Consider the following 23,965-nt stretch of genomic DNA (forward strand, 5'->3'; position numbering starts at 1 on the left):
CTATGGCCCTAACCCACGTTGCTTAGCTTTTTACCATTTAAAAAAAGTGCAGAAAAAAGTGAGTATGTTTATTTGCTTATTTACTCTTGAGTACAGAAGATGATACATAGGCCCTTGAGACAAGGGCTCAACCACTGAGCTATATATCCCCAGCTAAGTACTATATGTGCAAGGAAAATACATCCCTAGTCTGCAAATACCTGTGGGTGACATAGATATAAATAAATACATTCTGCTCAGGTGAAGAGAATGGCTCTTCTCATTGGAAAAGAGCAGTCCCCCGAGTTAAAATTCCAAGTAATTTCCCTCCAACAGTTATTTTCCAGGACCAACTTTAAATCCAGTGTCTTAAGCTACTGCAAGGCACCAGTTGCAAACCACCTGGGAAGGAGTCACTGAAACCAGCACCTATAGGAGAAACAGGATGAACACATGCTACCACCGCCACAGGACAATACCTTGTTGAATTCTCATCTTGGATGAGCAGGGGGGGTTTGTCTGTCAGCTTCTGGGGGGCGAACTGAGGCGAGGGGGAGCGAGAGGTCTCCATGGTGGTTGCCTGTAGGTGCTGGAACCTGGAAGTGGGCAGTGCTTCTGGCCGAGGATGGGACGTGTCCTCATTCACATGCTGGATGTCACACTCATGGGTGGTAGTCTTTGGGATGTCTTGAGGCTGGGTACTGCTGAACACAGAGGGGCTATGGGAGAGGGGCTGGTGGGTCACACACGCCTCCAGGGACACAGGGGACGGCGCTGGGATGGGCCTGCCAGGAGCAGCCGGCTGAGTGTCTGCAGGTGCACTGTACTTCCTGGGCTCGCGCTTGGGCGGTGGAGGCCTCTGCGGGGCTGGCCTCTTGGGGAGTGCTGCTGTGCTCACTGGCCACGAATCCTCTCCCTGAGCATGTGGGGAAGAAGGGGTTCCCTGGGTCAGAGGTCCTGAGTCTTCCCGTGTGTTCTCTTCTGAGTACCTATAATCGCGGGGTAGAGTCCCTGCTCGGCCCCGGCCCTCCTGGGGCAGCTCTGGGGCTTCCCAAGTGTGGGATGATTCAGACAATGTGAACGGGGTCTGTGGGTTCTGATCTGGTGGGTCCTGTGGTGCTCCTGGGCTCACTGCCAGACCCTGGGCATCTGCTTGCCTAGAGGAAGAATGCAAAAGAACAAGTCAAGAATTCCAATTAGCACTCTCCCTGCATACACGTGAAACCCTTGACAATCCCCTTAAACCACTTTAAGGAGTTAAATCCACATATGCTTTCTCATACCTCATCCCCAGAAGACAACATGAGGCTGTATGTTGGTGTGGTATACCATAGAACACGAGGCATCAGGATGCATGAGCACCCACACCAACTGCACTTTTTCAATAAAAAATGACATGGAAGTTTTAGAAAACCAAGTTTTCCATATGAAAATTCTCAGCTCTGTTCAGAACTATGTACTTCAACTTATATTTTTATGTGGCTTTACGGAAACCTGTAATATACACAGGGGAAGACCTTTCTCAGATGGGCAGCCAGTCAATTCACTCAAAAAACCTTTAAAACCAGTCATGTGATATGATAAACGAGAAAAACAAAGGCAATTTTCTTTGGAAACAACCATGTCTCATGGATCTTTCGTGTCACATGAACACAGGTGTTTACACACATATACATACATAAAACGTGTCACACACACACAGAGGCAGACTTCATATGCATGCTTACATGTTTATCAGTGCCGTCGCTGAAGCTTACAACTGTCAAATGTGCAACAAATGAGGCGGCCCTACCTTTGCCCACACATTCCTTCCTTCCATCTAAGAGTAATAAAACAGACCTCAGATTTAAGGAAGTAGCTTTTTCCATTTAAAACAAAAAGACTCGAGGGCTGGCATGTAGCTCAGCAGTCCATCACTTGCCCATGGGAAAGGCAGGCCCTGGATTTGATCCCCAGCATCACCCAATAAAAGGACCTCTGAGTGTTAAGGAGACCCAAACTAGGACAGCAAACGATAGACAGGCCTCAGTGCCAATAAGAGACATAGCTCTGTAGTATAGCTTAAGTTCTGGTATTGTATTCTGGTATTTTCTTGCTAAGGATTGCTTTAGCTATTCTGGGTCTCTTATTTTTCCAAATAAATTTCAAGATTGCTGTTTCTATTTCAACAAAGAATGTCATTGGGATTTTAATAGGAATTGCATTAAATCTGTTTAACGATTTTGGTAGTATGACCATTTTGACAATATTCTGCCTATCCAGGAGCATGGATAGGTAAACCATCTTCCGAGGTTTTCCTCAGTTTCTTTCCTTAGTGTTCCATAGTTTTCATGATTGATTTCTAGTTTTTTGTTTTTTTGTTTTTTTTTTTTTTGAGGCTATTGTCAATGGAGTAGTTTTCCTAATTTCTCTTTCGGTGGATTCATCGCTGATGTATAGGAATGCATTTGATTTATGGGCGTTGATTTTATATCCTGCTACTTTGCTGAATTCATTTATTAGTTCTAGAAGTTTTCTGGTGGGATTTTTTTGGGTCTTCTAAATATAGAATCATGTCATCAGCAATCAGTGATAGTTTGGGTTCTTCTTTATCTATTTGTAACCCCTTAATTTCTTTCTTTTGTCTAATTGCTCTGGCTAGAGTTTCAAGGATGATGTTGAATAGAAGTGGTGAAACAGGACACCCTTGTCTTGTTCCAGTTTTTAGCAGGAATGCTTTCAATTTTTTCTCCATTTAGAATGATGCTGGCCTTGGGTTTAGCATATATAGCTTTTACCATGTTGAGGTATGTTCCTACTATCTTTAGTTTTTCTAGTGTTTCGAACATGAAGGTGTGCTGAATTTTGTCAAGTGCTTTTTCTGCATCTATTGAGATGATCATATGATTCTTGCTTTTAGGTCTATTAATATGATAAATTATGTTTATTGATTCCCATATGTTGAACCAAACCTGCATCCCTGGGATGAATCCCACTCGATCATGGTGCACCATCTTTTTAATATTTTTTTTGTGTGTGTGATTTGCCAGAATTTTATTAAGAATTTTTGCATCTATGTTCATCAGGGATATTGGTCTAAATTTTTCTTTCCTTGATATGTCTTTGTCTGGTTTTGGTATCAGGGTGATATTAGCCTCGTAGAATGAGTTTGGAAGGGTTCCCTCCTTTTCTATTTCATGGAATACTTTGAGAACTATTGGTGTTAATTCTTTTTTGAGTCTTGTAGAACTCGGCTGAGAATCCATCTGCTCCTGGGCTTTTCTTGGTTGGTAGGCTTTTGATGGCATTTTCTATTTCATTACTTGAAATTGATCTGTTTAAATCATGTTTGACCTCTTCATTCAGTTTGGGTAGGTCATATGTCTCTAGAAATTTGTACAGACTATAGTAACTAAAACAACAATGGTATTGGCACCAAAATAGACTTGTAGACCAATGGTACAGAAGAGAGGACACAGAGACTAACTCACATAAATACAGTTATCTAAATCTAATACTAGACAAAGTTGCCAAAAACATTCACTGGAGAAAAGATAGCCTATTCAACAAATCCATATGTAGCAAAATTAAATTAAACCACTATCTCTCACCCTGCACAAAAATCAACTAGGCACTATAATAGAGTCACTGAAGCTAATGGAAGAAAAAATAGGCCCAAATCTTCACCATGTCAGACTAGGATCTGATTTCCTGAACAGGAAAGACTCCTAAAGCTCAAGAAATAAAATCAAGAATCAATAAATAGGATGAATTCAAATTAAAAGCTTCTCTCAGCAAAGTAAACAATTAATAATGTGAAGAGAGAGCCTACAGATTGGGAGAAAATCTTTACCACACGCACCTCCGATAAAGCATTAATCTCTAGGATATATAAAGAACTCAAAAAAATTTAACACCAAAAAAAAAAAAAAAAAAACCAATCAATAAATGGGCTAAGGAACTGAACAGATACTTCACAGAAGAAGAAATACAATTATCAACATATATATGAAAAGGTGTTCAACATCTCTAGTAATTAGAGAAATGCAAATCAAAACTACTCTTAAGATTTCATCTCACTCCTGTCAGAATGGCACTCATCAAGAATATAGGCAACAATAAATGTTGGTGAGGATATGGTGAAAAAGGTACACTCAAACATTGCTGGTGGGAATGCAAATTAGTGCAACCACTATGGAAAGCAGTATGGAGATTCCTCAGAAAACTGGGAATGGAACCACCATTTGACCCAGCTATCCCACTCCTTGGTTTATACCCAAAGGTCTTAAAATCACCATATTATAGTGACACAGCCACATCAATGTTTACAGCAGCTCAATTAACAATAGTTGGACAATGGAACCAACCTAGATGTCCCTCAATAGATGAATGGATAAAGAAAATGTGGTATATATACTCAATGGAACATTACTCAGCTTTAAAGAAGAGTGAAATTATTTGCCAGTAAATGGTTGGAATTGGAGAATATCATGCTAAATGAAATAAGCCAATCCCACAAAACCAAAGGCTGAATGTTTTCTCTAATACATGGATGCTAATTCACAATAGGGCAGGGGGTACTAGGGAAAAACAGTGTTGCCTTAGATTAGGTAGAAGGAAGTGATGGGAGGGGAAGGAAGGGGATGTGGGGATAGGAAAGATAGTAGAATGAAACAGACATTATTACTGTATGCATATGTGTGACTACATGACCAATATGATTCTGCAACATGAACACTCTGAAAAAATGAGAAATTTTATCCCATCTATGTATGATATATGAAAGTGCATAAATGCATTCTACTATCAGGTAAAACTAATTAAAACAAATTTTAAAAAAGTTCTAGTTAAAGAAAAAAAAAGAGAGAGAGAGACACATAACCTATTTACTAATAAACAGAACAGTGGAAACCTTCACCAGACCCAGTGCAAAGGAGCTTCACTCCAGGGCTGGCCTTAAGGCCCAGGAGATGCACCTACTTCTGAACCATGTCTTGGAGCAATCTGGACATGATATGTGGTAATCTGGGTGCTACAGATGGCATGTGCAGTACTGGAATCTAGAGCCCTGTTGGTGCTGGTCCTGCAATGTCCTGGGTGAGGGAGAAGGGTCCCTACCAGGGTTAACAGAAGTTCTAGAGAAGAAAACGTACCATAGACCAGTGCCCTCCTGCTCCCCTGTATCACCACAGGCTCAGAAGGAGCTGGACCCTACTACTCCAAAGTCAGGGCTAAAGTTCTCAAGATCTTGAGAAGGGCAGAAGAGCTTAAATCCCACTGAACCTTGAAAGAGGGCATGAATGTTCTGCTGCAACACAGCAACCGAACTTAGAGCTTAAGAAAGTATCAACCCAACTCGGAAGTTTGATTTCTAACTGTATTAGCTTGACACTCACGGAAACTTCTAATTTAAAGTTTTATCAAAAAAAAAAAAAAATTGGATACCACAATGAATGGCTTAGAGAACAATAACCAGTTTAGCACCTGTCTGGTTATAAAACAGGATGACATTTGATGCTGTCAAATTGAAGATGCATTCCAAGAGGTGCAACTCATGGGTCAGGTCTCCCGGTTTCATTTCAATATTTCACTTCATTTTTAAAAGCTGAGGTGTATATGAATTTTTCTTATTAAAACTCCTAAAATCTAGCATCCATAGGCCCATCTAAAAGCACCTGGTATCTGTTATTTAATAAATAGCCACCATATCACATGAAAGGTGAATTAAATGAGCTGCAACTTTTGCCCCAAATCTACATGCCTTTGGCTACCCGGAAGCATACTGATTTAAAAAAGGAGCTCTACTTACAAAGACATCTCTTACTGCTAACCTCTGATCTCAGGCTGGAGTGCTCTGCAATCCACCCAGAAATGGCAGAGAATTCACCTGCCAAAGGTAAACTCACTTGCTGGGGACAAAGTCCCTTTGAGAAGGGAATAATGACTCAGAGCAAAAGATCCACTAAAATCGTTCTACAGCCTCCTCCTTGCCTTACTAAGGGACATCCTGTGCGGGAGATGAGTGCTCTGTTCTCTAGGGGAGTGGTGTGAGCTACAGCAGCCCTTCAATTCTAGAAGCCTAGCACGTGGTACTCCACCTTGACGTTTTTTTATTTAGGTAGGCATGATAACCTCAGGGCCATTTGTTCCCCATTTTTTCTTGATTCTGACAAACCTGCAAACTCTAAGCTATAAAAGCACTAACTGGTTTTAATTGTCCTAGTTAAGAAACCAGGCAATCAGGTCATGGTGACAAACATGAAAAAAAGGACAAAAAATCCCCCAGGAATTTAGGGATCCAAGAGACAACTTAGTAGATAATGAGCATTTGTATGTACGGGGTGCATCTGTGTTGTATGAGTGTAGTCATATGTATGGAGTGTGTGTGTGTGTGCCTGTGCTTGTATGTCACATACAGGTATCTGTATCGTTCTGTATGTTGTGTGTATGTGGGTGTGTAAAACACATTCACGTCTGTGTTATATATGTGTAGCTCTGGACCTGCTATCATCATTTAGTTTATTTAAAAAATATGTTTATTCCTTTTTTGTACTTTCTACAATAAAGTAAATAATGATAGCAGGTCAATAAAAAAAAAAAAAAAAGCAGGACAATAAGATGACTTAGGGACTCTTGTGCCACAGCATAGAAGAATGACCCTGGAGCAGAGAGGTAAGCCACACAAAGGAACATTTCAAAGGCAGTCGAATTCCAGAGTCCTGGCAATTGATATTCATGCTAGGCTGGCTGTTCATTCTCATGCAAAACATGCTAATGACATGTTACCAAGGAGAGAGCTGCAGTCAGTTCTGAGAGGGGAGAAGGCTGGCAGCCTCCAGGCAGCACAGATTCCAGGGACCTGCCACTGGAACTTGGGATCTCACTGCATGGGCCTCACTGTTGAAAAGGCAGGTGCTGGATGCTCTAGAACAGAACCACAAAGCCAAACAAAACTAATCTGAAGAGACCGAGCATACGGGAAAGATTGCTTTCCGTGCCTAGTAGTTCCGACACACTGTCATAGGGCAGAGACTACCGTTAGAGGGAAAAGCTCAAACGCTCTTGAAATCCCATCAACATCACTATTATTCACACGGATGGTTTTTGCTCCTGCTATGGAGACGTCCAGCCCCATGTCTAGTTGTGAGGTTTCCATATAGCAGAGGTAACTGTTTTTATCTCCAGACTCCATCTGCTTACCACAAGCTCTCTGAAAATAAGTCAGGGTAAAGAAGGCAGATGCACTCCCAGGACTTTAACTCATGACCTACTACTAAATAAAAGTATGGTACATGTCCTTTCCTACCCTTGCCCCTCTCTCCTGAACAATCCTACCAACCACAGAAACCAGGCGCTCATAAAATCCAGGGTGCCTTTGCCAAGTCTCTAAGATAAATTAAATTTGGGGATCACCACAAAAGGACAGAGGTATGCGTATTTCTGGGCTTTTACCCTGTTACCTGTAAAAAGCAGGGTCTGCTCTTCCCCAAACATAGCACAACCCACCAAGGCCTCCAACCTGGGAAGGGCATCCCCAAGGCGGGCCAAGGCAGCCTGTTGAGGCATACTAACACTGGTTGTGGGTGTCAATAAAAGTGATATTGTAAAATATAAACTTGATCAGAAATCACAGGGAACTTATCAACCCTTTAGACTGGTGGGATGTGTCAGGGACTGCCAGGCAGGTCATCTGGTGCTAAAGAGCAACAATGCCACTGGCCCTTTGGATGGGTGTGTCAGGCAGCTGAAAAGGTAGGACACCCACACCACTCCATGAACATGTCTCCCAGATGAGCCCCTGGTGTTTCCACTGTCCTTCCCACATCCCGACTTGTTCTTACAGACACACAACTCCTTGGTGAAGTATGGGTAGAAGGCTCTTCTATCAACACAGTGCCCCATAAATCCCAAATGAGTGGGAAAAGGAGATAGTGGGGGAAGGCACCAGAGCCCAAGAGAGGCAGCCCACTAAGCTATCAATCAATGAGTAGACAAACATTTAAATGCCATGAGCACCCAAGAATAATGGGCATCGGCCACTCTTTTCTTAGAAATGCCAATTTATCATAGGACTTCCCAGAGCACAAACAGTCGTGAGGCAGGGGCTGTCTGAGCTCGGTATGCCCAGTTTCCAGGCATGAAACAATACAGGCTGAGTATCTGTTATCTGAAATGCTTGGTACCATAAGTGTTTGGGATTTGGGAATACTTGCATATACATAATGAGACATCTTAGGGCTGGTATGCAAGTCTAAACACAAAATTCATTTATGTTTTCTATAAAATTTATATACACAGCCTATGTCAGTCAGCTTTTCATAACTGTGACCAAAATACCTGACAAAAACAACTGAGGAGAAAAGATTTATTCTGGCTCATACTTTCAGTCCATGGTTAACTGGCTCCAAGTCAGAAGGGTGTGGCAGGAGGGAAGCTACTCAGCTCATGGCAGCAGGAAGTAGAGAGGGACAAGATAAACCCTTCCAGTATACCCTTGCCCCAGTGACCTACTTCCTCCAACTAGGTCCTGCCTCCCAGTAGTCCATTCATCTATCCATGGGTTAATCCAATGATGGATTTGATGTATTAACCCACCCATGAGGTCAGAGCCCTCATGATCCAACAGTTTCACCTTTAAACACTGGTATATTCCCTAACATATGAGCTTCTGGGAGACATTCCAGACCCAAACCATTACAGAGCCCAAAGGTAATTTTATATAACCATTTTTAATGTGCCTGAATTTGACTCTGACCGTCACAGTGTGGCGTGAGGTCGAGTGCAGACTTTTTCCACTTGTGGCGTCTTGTCAGTACTAAAACAATTCAGATTTTGGACGACTTCAGACTTGGGGGTTAGAGATGATCAACCTGTATTTACTGAATGAACAGATGGGCTAATAATGACAAAGGAGAGAGCTGTTTCCGCAAGTTCTGCTCAAACTCATGTGTTTTGTAGAATGAGCTTCTGAGAGAACATAAGCCCTGAATCACCATTAACTCACTTGGTTCTTCACTACAACATCTATGCCACAGCCTCCCTCTCTATGTCGGCCCCAAGCAGGTTCTCTTTTCCAAGATCCCAAAGCCACATGGGAAAAGCAATTACTTGAGAAAAATCAGATGAATTTTATTTCTTCAATGTCTTCACAGATGGATAAAAGGATTTGCAGCTTCCCTGGGGTATTATTTTTGCTTGCAGGGACTGGGATGCCAAACGGTAATGAAGTTGAATTAGACAGACTGATAAGTAATTTGTGGTTTAGCAGAGGCAATGGGGGCAGGGACAACAGATGAAGAGAGAAATTCCAATCACAGATGATCCAAAAGCAAATTAACAGGTACTGACTTCTTGAGGGATTACCAATCAGTAATAAAGATTTCCTAGACTTGGAGGATTTTTCCCCCCCCGTGGTGCTAGTGATTAAACCCAGGAATACACTACCAGAGCCACATCCCAGCCCTTTTATTTTGAGACAGGGTCTTGCTAAGTTGCCTAGGTCCTGAACTGGTTATCTTCCTGCCTCAGTCTCTCAAGTAACTGGGATTACAAGAATATGCCATAAAGTCCAACTCAGATTTTTTTGTGGTGATGGTGGGGTTTTGGTTTTTCTATTTTCCCCCGCTATTTGGAGCAGGGGTTGGTTTGGGAATGAACCCAGGGACACTCTATCACTGAGCTGCATCCCCAGCTTTTTTTGGGGGGGAGGGGGAGGGGGGCTGCTGGGGATTGAACCCAGGGCCTTGTGCATGCAAGGCAAGCACTCTACTAACTGAGCTTCATCCCTAGCACCCCAGCCCTTTTTTATTTTGAGACACTAAGTTGCCCAGGTTGGTCTCGAACTTGCTATCCTCCTGCCTCAGCCTTCCAAATCACTGGGATTACAGGTGTAGGCCACTGTACCAGTTCAGATTTGGAGATTACAATTTGTGACTAACTGCTCAAATATATCACTGTGACCATACTTTTAGATACACGTTCTGAGAATCCGTTCCAAGGTGCTTCTTCTTTCTATGGCTGAGAAATCTCATTCTTGATCTCAAGACTTGACTCAGAGGAGCTGGGCTCTCCCCAAATTTACTCAATCAGAAAGCCAAGTCTGGGAGGAGGGAGGAACAATGAGGGACAGATGACATTCCTGTGAATCTGTATTTCAAGGCAAGTCTTCTAGGCAATTTGGATGTTGTGCAAGCATTCAGAATCTCTGCTTTATAAAACCTCCTCTCCCAAATTCCTTCTCTCCCACTTTTCTGCCCACCACATTTGGATTTTGAAAGCTATTTTCCTGATGTTTTAATCCTAGGCTTGGCATACCTCTCTCAAATCTAATCATTATCATCTGCAGAAATGGTTGAGATTCTTGCAAATCATCATCTGCAAAAATGGTGAGAATGCTCCCAGGAAGCAGGCCAGGGAGGGACCTGTTCACATTCCTCCTCCCAGAACAGCTTCTTGAGCCGTGAGCCAGCCCATCTCTGAAAGGAATTCAAAAGGACTTCAAAAGGCAGTTAGTGGAATTCTACTTGGGTTCACATGAGGATCAACCACTGCTTCCAGAAGCAACTAAAAAGTGACCAGGAAAGTTATAAAATCATAGCTTTAAAACACCAATGCTCAGTGGTATAACACTTGCCTCACACGTGTGATGCACTGTGTTTGATCCTTAGCACCACATAAAATAAACACATAAAAAGATATTGTCTCCATTTACAACTAAAACAAAACAAAACACTAATTGGAGCCGGGTGCAATGGCAAATGCCTATAATCCCAGCAGCTTGGAAGGCTAAGGCAGGAGGATCACAAGTTCAAAGCCAGCCTCAGCAACTTAGCGAGGCCCTAAGCAACTTGGTGAAAACCTGTATCAAAATAAAAAATATAAAAAAGGTTGCAGATGTGGTTCAGTGGTTAAGTGCACCTGGGTTCAATCCCCAGAACACTACCACCCCCCCCCCAAAAAAAAGAAAAAGAAAACCACTCATTGTAACCCCCATATCACATAAATAAAGTCTCTTTTGACCTCTCTCGGCTATCATTGTCTATATCAATGTCTATAATACTGTCTTGCCTTCTAGTCCAGAGGATTAGAAATTTAGAGCCCAGGGCCAAATTCCCACTGCTACTCAATATTATAGATAAGGTTTATTGGAACGTACTGTTCTGGAAGAACTTAGTCCAAGTGTATGAGAATCGGCCCAAAGTTCTGTGAGATAAAGAGAGGCAGAAAGATCTAGGACTACACAGAATGCAATTTACTGGGAGGCTTACCAACAGAATGGTAGTTATGGGCAACAGCAAAACCAGCTGGATCCTTGCAATTAGGGTCAGAAAGAGGGATATATTTATGGGTTAGGGCAAAAGCAACCTCATCTTTTTTTTATTTTTTTTAGTATTCGGCGGACACAACATCTTTGTTTGTATGTGGTGCTGAGGATCGAACCCGGGCCGCACGCATGCCAGACGAGCGCGCTACCGCTTGAGCCACATCTCCAGCCCCTCATCTTGACTGGAATGTACCTTATCTTATTGCTAATATCTTAGGCTACTATGAAAGAGTCAGATACATCCCAGAGCCAGGGTCCAGGCAGACATAAAGCCCCACATGCTATTCTAATGCTTTGGGTATTTATGGTATGCGGGGGAACTACCCAGGGAAACTGACAGTGCAATCGCAGCAGCGATGATTCAAAATGGCTGTAGTCAGGACAAGCTGAATCCCTATGTTATGGTTTGGGTCTAGAATGTACCCCATAAGTTCATGTGTTGAAGGCTTGGTCCACAATGAAGCAATATCCAGAGGTGAAAATTTAGAGAGGTGACCGGATCATAAGGCTCTGGCCTCATCAGAGGATTAAACTATTGACAAGTGAACTATAGGGAAGTGGTAGTAACTGTAGGAAGGTGGGGCATGGTTGGCGGAAGTAGGTCACCGGGGAGGGAGTGTCCTTGGAGACAATCTTGTCCCTGGCTCCTGCCTTGCATGCCAACTTGCTCTCTTTCTCTACCTCCTGGCTGCCATAAGCTGAGTAACTTTCCTCCCCAATACTCTTCTGCCATGATGTTGTGCCTCATTTCAGGCCCAGAAAAATGGAGCTTCTGACCAGGGATAGAAACTTCTGAAAATGTGAGGTAAAATAAATCTTTCTTCCTGTAAGTTGTTGATGTCAGGTATTTTGGTCATAGCAATAAACAGCTGATTAACACATCCTACAGCCCTCTTGTAATTTAACATGACATTTGCCTCATTACTGCAGAAATCCAACAGATAGACTCAGTTAGGTTTACTTGCCTATTAAGGGCAATTACAAATAATTACATTTTCCCATAAAATGATATCTATAACAAAACAAAAATATTAACCGGAATTAAGAATCTCCTTTGTCTTTAAAAATGTGTTTATATCTATAGTAACATAGCCACTGCCTGTTTTGTTTTCATGTATTTACACACCCTATATGAGCAAATACTTTGAGCTAGCTTACCCAGGGAAAATAAACACACAACATGAGCATCAAAATGAACATAAAAAATATTCAGTGAAAACCATTCTACTGTAAACAAAACCCAGAAAGGCATGTGGGAAAATGGCCAAAAAAGAAGAACATAGACTATATGCAGGGACCATAGTTGTGCCTCAGTTGAGACCGCGGGTCTCCTGCCAGAGCAAAAAGGGACATGTGAAGACAAAGCTGGTCACTTCTAAACTCTTCAGCAGAGCAATTCACTGTCAACTCCCCTTACATGGTGCAAGCATAAAAGAGAAAGTGCGGCTCTCTTCTGTCACAAATGAGCACTCCAACCCATGTACAAGGACCCTCAAAGTTTCCCAAACTAAAGTAACTTGCCCAATAATCTGTGCTAGAATTCAGACATTCATCTTCTGATTTCGGCTTTTCCTTCTACAACATATTTATCTGAAACCCTGGTTTCTTTTCTTTCCTGAGCACCCCTTTCTTCTTTGCAAAGCACTGGATATTATTTTAGAGGAAGGTCTACGCCTGCTAGAGAATACACACTGGCACAGGCATGGGTGGCTTCACTGTCTGCCGTGAGACCAGCAACAGTAATGCATAATCACTAGAAGCTGTGGCCACCAAAAGACAGAGCTAGCTGCACAAAGCCACCAGGTGCAAGGGCCATGATAGGAAAATTCAGCGCACTTCTTTACTAAAAAACAAAACTAGTGTTAGCCAATCATAAATATTTGAAAAGCACACAACATGCGCACTTGCTCAGATGTATTTGTAACCTAAATGACAATGATCAAGAAAGGCCCACCTTCAATAGGAAAATGAACATGAGTGTGAATAGTCACACATGTGCACACACACACACACACATTCAAATAAAAATTACTAATACATTAAAAGTTTGACTTTCCTAGTCAATGAAGAATTGTTTGTTAAAAATGAAATAATGTTTTTGCCTAATAAGCTACAGGATTTTTAGATGTCTAATATTAACAAAGTTGTAGGAGAAACAGGACTTCCTAGGTTGTTATTGATGATGCCTATACCATAAGCACACTTTATAGACAGCAACCACCTCCTAAATGCCTGCCAATTCCACGTCTAGATTTTTATCCTAAGGACACTGGCATGGAAGAGCACAAATATTTCACTAAAAGATGTTCACAGCAGTGTTATTTATAATTGTGACAAGCTAGAAGTAGCCCTAAATGTGTACAATATCAACACTGGGTGGTCATATCTTAAAAATGCCATGCATCAAGATAGGCATGGTGGCGCATGCCTGCAATCCCAGTCATTTGGGAGACTGAGGCAGAAAGATAACAAGTTCAAGGCCAGCCTCAGCAGCTTAGACACTGTCTTCCCCCTCCCACCCCCCCACCAGTGGTAGAGCACCTCTAGGTTCAATCCCTGGTACCCCCTCAAAAAAAGAATATAATACATCATAAATTTCCAACTTTCTAAAGGCAGTTTACATACCATATGTGTAGCAGGACTGTATGTGTAAAAATGTGTAACTGCACCGGAAAAGGGCTTCAAAAGAGACATCCTTCTATGTTCCACAGTGGAGTTTCTGGGTGATAGGATCAAGGGTGATTTCCAATGTCCTCATTTTGCTTTCCAGAACGGGTGTGTGTGTGTGTGTTATTCTTTCTTTCTTTCTTTTTTTCCTTTTTTGATACCAGTGATTGAATCCAGGGGTGCTTAACCACTGAGCCACATCCCCAGCCCTTTTTGTATTTTTATTTAGAAACAAGGTCTTGCTAAGTTGCTTAGGCCCTCACTAAGTTGCTTAGGCTGGCTTTGAATTCACAATCTTCCTGCCTCAGCCTCCTGAGCCGCTGGGATTACAGGTATGCACCACCATGCCCAGTCGTCCATATATATTCTTAATAAAAAGGTTTTAATTAGTAAAACAGATTTTTTAAAAGCATAGGAAGCTATATGATTAGATGAGAGCAAACCCTGGCTCTTAAAAACATTCATTGAGCTTACAAAACAAGGGGCAAATTTGAATTCTGGGCAGTCTACTGGTAAAAGATATTAAAATCTACTTAGAGTCTATATACCATCTGCATCAATTCAGAGAAAATCACTTGCTTCATGTGTCTTCCTTCTATCCCAATCACATGTGACCCCAAATTCTGAAAAACCTCATATCTCAGATTACTATTCAGCTAAACCATATTTAGAAATAGATTATTTACTCAATAGCATTCAATTATTTCCTGCATGTGATTTATATATTTAATTACTATAGAAAAATGTCTCTCTGCAGTACTTATATGCATGTATACATACATGTATATATTTATACACACACATATGCAGGAATGTGAATAAATGTTAAACATCTTCCTAGAATATCTCGCTATTCCCCCTTTTAATGACCTCCAAATACATTTAAAGGCCCACTGGCTAGATTTTCTAACAAAACAGTTAAATATCAAATTTCTTGCAAGTCATGCCCAGGAAAACCTCACCTGTGAGCCGATCTTATGAGTCTTTGCCAAAGAACACCCAAGGAAGTTTAACTGCCTTCAACAAGGGTCTGTTGTCAGAAAATTGAGTCTTCTAACAGGGGCTAAATTTACTTGCACACAGGTATCAATGATATTATGCCTATGTGTATGTGTCGTATGTATTTATATGTTCCATTCACATGAATGATGACGGCCAATGAGCAAAAGAAATGTAACCATGCGGCTGTATATATATAAAACTTTAAGGTGAATTTAGATCCCCGACTTATCTTCCTAAGAATAAAAAACTCTATGGCCGAAAAGAGCCTTAGAAATACTTTAATCCAAGTTTCTTGTTTTGTGGAAGAAGAAACTGAGGGTCAGAAAGCTCAAGCAATTTGCAAGTTCTGCCAAGGCAAGCTGAGCCACACTCAGGCTCCAAGTCTGTCAGCCGAGTTGGTGGTCTCTGTACTACCCCCCATCCCCAAAGTGAAGTTCCTTCTCCCTGTAATGTCAGCACACTGGGTAAGGAATGAGAAAGCTAATAAAACAATAGCTTTGGTATCTTGTATCCATTCTTTATTCAAGCCATGATTACCCCTATGACCTTTTCTCATGAGTTAGCAGGAACCACCTGATTGAAAATGAGCCACCCTGCACCCAGAGCTCTCCATAGCCGGCTGAGAGAATCCAATCCCCAGAAGCAACCCCCAGTTTGCTTCATCATAAATGAACTTGGTACCCACATTCTAAGACCCAAGATATACAGGTGAAAGGCACTATGAACATCATTTAAAAAGGACTTTGCAAAGATTTGCAGTAATCATTAAGTAACTCTTGGATCTCTTCAGATATCCAGGGATGGCTACAAGTCTCCCAGAAATGAACTGGCTGCTAAGCTGCTCTAGGAGTATGTGTGTATATACGAATTAAATGTAGTCAAAAGCCATGCAAACATATTTCCAAAGGTAACATAAATTACTACTGTTCCCAAAGTCCAAAATCCAAAGCAGATTTTGGAGGAGTAGCCAGCCCATGCAAAACAACAGCAGTTAGCACACATTTACTAGGGCCATTCGTCACTTAAGCTGGGCAACAGAAGCCACCTGCCACCTAATGGTTAACACACACATAGGACTATTCCTAGCACCCTTAGAAAAAGAATGCTTTTGTGTGTGCCTGTATGAATGAGAATTCCCTTGCAAAGTTTTTCCTTAATGTATGTATGTCACAGAGAAAGTATAAATTTTTTCCACTACATAAAACAAAGTATACATATGTCCCTTTTCCTGCGACCAATGCAATACGTTCCTGCAACAAAATCATCTAAAATACTTGTAGAACATGCCTCAAAGGTTCTATTTTTCAAGGAAAATATACAATCATTCATCGAATCTGTGACAAATCTTCAATTTTTCTTATGAACATGTTAAAATATTATTTTTCATTCATTCATTTTATAAATCTTAAGATAGTCCACAGGCAGCAGGCTGTTTGTCAATGCTACCTCATAGGTTTCTGAAAACCTCTCTTCAAGCTCCTTTTCCTTTTTTACCTCTCCACTCGCACAATCACTAAACATGCATTTCAAAATGACATCTACTCCCATGCGTGAGTAGATGCAGATGCAGACAGAGTGTGCGCATGTGTGTGTACATACATATCTATGCAGCAATTTCCCTGTGAAAATGGCATCCCCTTCCACACACAAAAGCTCCTGTCAGAGCAGTAAAGGCAATTCAACCACTAGAAATACAGCTCCAAATAACAATGTGTTTCTTTTGTCACAACACAAAAGGCAAAATAAACCAAAAAAACCACCCCAGTCCTTGTACAGAAACAGCCTTAAAGAAATGGCATGCTTCTCCATTGTCACAATCACACCAAAGAGCAAAGTGCAAGAGCTGGAAAATGCTAAGAATTAATAGTGATCCCATTTACTCCATGTAAATTTTTTCGCTGCCATCAGCCCGCACCTTGTGGATGTCTCCACAGAGCATTTCTCATGAACAAACATGCACACCTCCTTTCACCGCTTTTTCCCCCTTCATTAGGATGTGGCTGACTCACCATTTTCTTTCAATGTCCACACTCAATGCCTCAGGAGTGAGAATGCTTGGTTCTTACTGCTATTAAAAAAGAAATGGTAAGGCAGACAGGTCTTCATATGATGCTGGCACCTTCGAGCCAGCCCCCTTGGGTCACCCATCTGCAGAACTCACACGGAGCAAAGGTCCCACATACCAAGGGCTTCTGGTCCCATCAGTGGGGACAATGGTGCTGTGGCTTCCAGTTCCAATATGTGTTTAGCCAACTGTGAAAACCAAAGCTGCAAAAAAACTACATGTATCCACAGGCTTACAAGCAGCACAGCAAACGTGCCTGCTCACACACGTGCCCGTTTGCAGAACTCCAGCTAGAATCTGCACCCTGATTTGCATTATTTCTCATCTTCAGAAGGAACAATAAACAATAAGAATGTTTACAGATCTTGCCAGATCTTACCCACGCCATTGTGAGCTGACAAACAACCTGCCCTTCAAGACAGCAGAACAAAAGAGCCACTGGGAACTACAAGCCCCTAACAAATAGCATGAGCATTTTTAAACCAGCCCCCTCTGGGGTGAGATGCCCCACGCTGTAGTCCCTCACCTGCTCCTTGTGCTTGCTGCAGTGGATCGGAGCTCACACAGTCTGTGAAGACAGCAACCTGCTTCAGGGACCCGCAGACCGCCTCTGCCACTGCAGCCCTTGCATCTCACTGCTGACAGCACCGAAGAGCCTCAAAGCCATGCTGGCAACAGCTGCAGCGTCAGCCCGCTGCTTTATGATGGACAAGTTCACGCAGGCTCCGGCAACTCGCACCTCCACCACTGAGCAACTTCTGGCCTCCGGGAATGTTCCCCACACTTCAAGGCTTAAGCCCCAAAAGGTTTTTCCTTTTAAACCCCAAAAGACTTGAAGGGTCTCTCTTTTTATATTTAAAACAGGAGAAATACAGAAAAGCCTACTGCAAATTAACCAAACTATGTTATGTGCATGTCCAAGTATGTCACAAACCCTATTATTACGTATAATTATAATGCACCAATAATTTTTTTAAAAAGAAAAGTCTATAGTACTAATATCATGCAGGTAATTTTAAGTATTTTAGTAGTCTTGATAATCATACGACACATATAATACGTGGTTCACCTCCATAACTATAATGAAGTTAAAGACCACACTCAGTAGACTACTTCACATCTATGGATATTCTTGAGTTGATTACACACTCATTAGGAATGTAATCCATCAACCAATCAACCAAGTGTTCCGGAAGTTTGACTGTGGGCTAGGCACTCAGGGAAGAAGACAAAGCAGTCATGCTGACCCCGACTCACCCAATTCATCACTTCACAATGATCTGTATTTAAAGTCCCTGTGCCCCACCTCCACTCCTAGCATGGCCCAAGACCTCAGTGCCACAGGCCCCCATGCAGGAAGCAGCTGCCCCACTGCTGCTCCTGAGAGCCCTTTCCCACTCAGAGAGTCTCTACCTTCCAAGTCCTGAGCTCAGCCATCAGGATGGACTTTCTCCTTCCAATCTGTTTCCATCTACCAATTCCCTCATTCACAGCAATTAATCAGACTCCTATTCAGTTCACCAAACAGCAGTCTCTAATGATTTATTGCTATTTTTGTAAAAGTAACTTTTTTTTTTAATCAACATCTACTGGATCTTGAGCACTGCACTGATCCATTTATGATACATCCATTAAGCATTTAAGCAGTCTGCAAGAAAGGCTGCCATGGACTTCCCTATCTTCCAGGAGAAGCTTGGGCAGCCTGAGTACAATGAGAATTTAAACTTAATTTGGAGTTTTAGCCTCAAAGCTTATATTCTTTCCAATATTTTTCATCTCTACCTATTATTTTACCAACTACATGTTCCTGCCACCAAGAGAGGGTGCCATCTAAGGTTCCCCAGGCTGTCTTCATATCCCAAACAAATGTTCAATGTATATTGTGAGTCAACACACATAATAGGAATCCAGAAAGTACCTGGCAGCTGATGATTTTGTTATATTAACGTCTCAAAAGGTGTGTCCCTAATACAGATGCTTTTCAACTTTGAATAGGATTATGTCCCAATAAACTCACTGTAAGTGGAAAATATCTTACGTTGAAAGTGCCACCAAGTAGTACGCCTCATCTCCCAAGCATCCTAGCTTAGCAACATACACATTGTAGACTTGGCTGCTTCCCCTCGAGGGGCTGATGGAGCTGTGGCTGGCTGCCCGCCCCTTCAAGAGAGGACCGCAGGGCACATCACAGCCTGGGAAAAGATTGAAATTTACAACTGGAAGCTGACTGAGCTTTACTTTTGCACCATTATCAGTACTTAGAAATGGGGTAAGTCAAAATGCTTTATGAGAATTATGATTTTAAACAAACAACTCATTTTCAAATGGTTGAAGATTCATACAGAAAAACTGACAATAGGAGAGTTTCTATAGCTCATATCTAATTTCCCCTATTACTAAATCTGACATTAGTATGGTGTGTTTGCTATTATCTGGATGTTGAATGTCTACAAAGACTCATATGTTGAAGATTTGGTCCCCAGGATGAGACTACTGGGAACCTTTAAAAGTGGGGCCTAGTGGGAGGAAATTAGGTCATTGAGGGCATGCCCTTAAAGGGAATATGGAAGCCTGGCTTGCTTTCTCTCTCTCTCTCTCTCTCTCTTGCCTACTGGCCATTGAGGCAGGTAGTTTTGCTCCACCACACATTACCACATCATTCTGTGCTGCCTTACCACAGGCCTGAAAGCAATGGAATCATTTGATCATGATGTAGAACCCCCCAAAACTATAATCCAAAATAAACCTTTTGTCATTATAAGTTAATTATTTCAGGTATTTTGGTATAATGATGGAAAGCTGACTAACAGTTTATCACAATTAATGAACCAATATGAGTGTGTTAATATTAACTAAAGGCCACATTATTCAAATTTTCTTTCTACTTAATGTTCTTTTTCCTGTCCTGGGATCCCATCCAGGCACCACACTGCATTTAGTTATCATGTCTCCTTTTACTGTAACACTGCTATGAACTGAAAGTCCATATCCCACCCCGCCTCCTCCCCCCACAATGCAAGGTAAAACACTAACTTCCAAGCAATGAAGCTAGGAGGTAGGGCCTTTGTAAGGTTATGAGAATGAAGTCCTGACAAATGGGATTAGTACCTTTTATAAAAGAGCCTGGAGAGCTTCCTTGCCATTTCCACCACGTGAGGAAACGGGGGAAAGACGTCCATCTGTGAACCAGAAAGTGAGCCCTCACTAGACACCAAATCTGCTACTCCCTTGATCTTGGACTTCTCAGTTGCCAAAATTAAGAAATCAATGTTTGGTTTTATAAGCCACCAATCTACTTTTTATAGCAGCCTGAATAGAATAAGACAGATGACAATTTAGAGGATGACTATTCAGGCATCTGTAACCTGTTCCCCAACTGGGAACTGTTTGGTTTTTTTCTTTTTATGATTAGACTTGGGTTAAGTCCTATTGTCATGTATGATATTAAGGGTACATGCTGTCAGCAGGTCTTATCTCTGCTGACATCAACCTTGATTACCCCGTGGAGTTCGTAAACATCAGGCTTCTCCACTGTAACTTATTCTTTCCACCCCGCTCTTCATAATGTATTTGGAAGGAGGGTGCTCTTTCTGAAGGCATGGGGAATTATATTCCACCTTCTTGAGGGTGGAGTTTCTACAGAAATTGTGTGATATTTCTCTGCATGACAGTTTTGTTTATTTTCCATGTATTAATTCATTCAATCAATTCTGTGTGTACTATGGGCTCATGGATTCACTTTATACATTATGTTATACTCACTACCACTTTATTTTGTTGCTTAAGTTGTTCCAGCTTTGGTCACTGTTGGCTTGTGTGTCCCTTTGGCATACCCTGTTGTGGTGCTTGGGTTTATTTGCATGTGTTTGAGCATGTCCTTCCTTTCTGGCTCCACAGACTGCTGACGGGTGGGCTCATGCTCTCTATTCTCTGCCCCAGCCCTGGAGGCAGCTCTGGTCCTTTCTATGGGACACCAATCTCTGGTGTTGGCTATGTAAGAATGGTTTCAGGGGAGGGGGTGTAGTACTGGGGACTGAACCCAGGAGCACTCTATCACTGAGCTGTACTCCCAGTCCTTTTTATTTTTTGAGACAGGATCTTGTTAACTTGCTCAAGCTGTCCTAGAACTTGTGACCCTCTTTAGTAGCCTCTTGAGTACCTGGGATTACATGCACGCACCACCACACCTGACTAGGAATGCATTCTTAAAAGAGATCCCCTAAGAATCATTTCTAAAGAGAAGGCACTTTTACAATATCCATGTTTATAATTTAGGGTGTCCATATATCCACGTTTCTTAGAGTGAGACCTAATAATCTAGGCTTACAAGGTGCTCAGATCTTTTCAGAGACTGTGTAGTATTAATACCATTAAGACATTCAGCCAGGCATATTGGCACACCCTGATAATTTCAGCTACTTGGGAGCCTGAGGTAGGAGGATTCCAAGTTTGAGACTAGCCTGGGAAACTTAGCCAAAACCTGGTTCAAGACAAAATTATAAATAAATAGATAGCCCAGGTGCGGTGGCACATGCCTGTAATCCCAGTGGCTTGGGAGACTGAGGCAGGAGGATCATGAGTTCAAAGCTAGTCTCAGCAAAAGTGAGGTGCTAAGCAACTCAGTAAGACCCTGTCTCTAAATACAAAGTAGGGCTGGGGATGTGGCTCAGTGATCAAGTGCCCCTGAGTTCAACCCCCAGTACCCAATAAATAAATAAATAAATGGACTTTAAAATCATAAATCTTTGCAATAAACCACATAAAAATGTGCTTTTAAAAAGAAAAATTCCCCCCAAAGGAACCAAGTTACCACCTAGCACCTCCACATTCCAAAATAACTGGCCCTCCTCACTTCTCCAACAGTCTTAGTGAAGCCTTGTACCTCACCTTTTCAAGTCATTTCCCATGAACGAGCAGCAAGCCTGGCCCTTGTGGTCCAAGGACAATGTTCCCTAACCCATCTATGCTGACACAAACACGGCAGAACATCCCAAAGGAACCTGCACTGACAGCTCCATGCATTCTCATGCTGCAAACACACAAAACCTCCTGTACTTGGGTAGATGAAGCAAACTTCCCCAAATTAAACCACCACACCAGAGGCTAGGAAAAGGAAAATGATGAGAAATGGATATCATGCTGTGAAGCCTCTTTGAAAACATCCATACACACTTCTATACACACTAGAAGCACACTCATTAGGACCATCTCTTCTGCCCCTGGACTAAATTCCCCATGACTGACAAACCTTTGCCGTGGAGGGACATGGCCAGATAGGAAATACATTCAGCTCTGGGCACCTTATCTGTTGCAAGAACTCAGCCCTGCTGATACAGTGAGAAAGCAGTCACAGCAGTCTGTGAGCAAGTGGGCTGCATGCCAATAAATCTGTATTTACAAAAAGAAGCAATTGGCCAAGTTCGGCCTGTGGGCCATAGGCTGCCGACCCTTGGCTGAACCAAAGGTTGCACAAGCCTTTCTTCTGTTGCATCATCTGCATACCTGCTTCCCCAGAACTCAAAATCAGGGTGTTGAAAGATGTTTTCCCATAATTTTCTAGGCAAAGGAGAAAGTCGTTTGGCTTCCACATTCACCTCTTCTTCTAAGTGAATCGCACCCAGATCCTTGAACCTTGTATGGTCCCACAGCATTCCACTGGATGCCCCCCAAAGATTTGGGTGTGCCATATGAGAGAGAGGATCATTAACATCATAAACCGTGAGACCCAACCTCCTCCTGATTGTGAAGGTGGTCCAAGGTGGAGATGCAGCCTGGGATTTGCTTACTAGAGGGGAAACAGAAGAGAACCTGAGAGCAGAGGGAGAGGACCCCACATGAGAACCAGCTTGAGAAGACACACTGCCGCTTGGAGATGTTCTATCTAAAGACCTAGAACTCTGCTCTTCCCAAGTTCCTAACGCGGGCCTCGTGAGAGATAAAGCAATATGTAAAAGGGAACCAGGAGGCAGGATGACTCAGAGATCCAGACGGACCTGGAGGCAGGTGGCCAGGCGAGTTCCACAAGCCCAAACCCACGTCTCTGACTCACAGAGTTTAGATGTTTCGCTCATCTTGGTTCCTGCATTAGGAAAGCTGGGTAGAAAACTGGGAACGTGAAGAGAAAGACCTTGTGACTGTTGGGTATACGTGACAGTGTGGATACTGTGCCCAGCTGAGGGACAGTGAACGGAGGCTGAAACCCTGCCAAGTTCCTCTTAGCAGGCTGATAAGGAAGACAACCAAGGCTTGAAATGGCTGCTTCCACACCAAAAGGATGGCGCTAGAAGTCACATCAGGAATATGCATTTCTGAGAGCCCAAACATCCATCATCTGTATCCTTTACAAAGGTTGTCACTCTCTGAATGAGTCACTTAATGCACAGACTCATTTTAAGGTAAAAAAGAGCTTTTTTTGTGGATTCCCCATATTGAGGTTTTTTTTATTATTTTTAAAAATATTTTTAGTTGTAGATGGACACAATACCTTTATTTACTTATTTATTTTTATGTGCTGCTGAGGGTGGAACCCAGTGCTTCACACGTGCTAGGCAAGTGCTCTACTGCTGAGCTACAGCCTCATCCCAAGATTTTTAAAAAAAATTTTTTTAGTTATAGATGGACACAATGTCTTTATTTTGTTTGTTTATTTTTATGTGGTGCTGAGTCCCTCACACTGTGAGGCAAGCGCTCTGCCACTGAACCACCACCCTAGCCCCAAGATTTTTTTTAATTGAGATAAAATTCACCCTTGGAATACGCAGACTGTATTCGTTTTTAGGATGTTCACCGAGTGGTGCACCTATCACTACTACCTAATTCCAGAACATTTCTACCAATCCAAAAGAAATCTCAATCTCATTAACAGTCTCCACACCCCCACTCCCCATCTTTAGCCCCTGGCTAATCCTCTTCGTGGATTTGCCTATTCCAGTTTATATAAATGGAATCAT

General features: G+C 42.2%; 1 protein-coding gene across 3 annotated transcripts in view; it reads right to left on the minus strand.

Annotated features, from left to right (window-relative positions):
• The window catches only part of Shroom2 (shroom family member 2), a 131,903-nt gene that overhangs the window by 13,976 nt on the left and 93,962 nt on the right, over positions 1-23,965 (minus strand). For all 3 annotated transcript variants that reach the window (XM_046464243.2, XM_046464242.2, XM_046464244.2), the window contains exon 6: positions 459-1,136. In XM_046464243.2, coding sequence (XP_046320199.1) covers positions 459-1,136 — 678 coding nt within the window. The remainder of the gene's footprint in view (positions 1-458; positions 1,137-23,965) is intronic.

The sequence above is a fragment of the Marmota monax genome, unplaced genomic scaffold (genome assembly GCF_021218885.2).
Source record: "Marmota monax isolate L192 unplaced genomic scaffold, Marmota_monax_Labrador192_F-V1.1 WCK01_AAM20220418_F8-fsc00260, whole genome shotgun sequence".
NCBI classification, from domain to species: Eukaryota; Metazoa; Chordata; class Mammalia; order Rodentia; family Sciuridae; genus Marmota; species Marmota monax.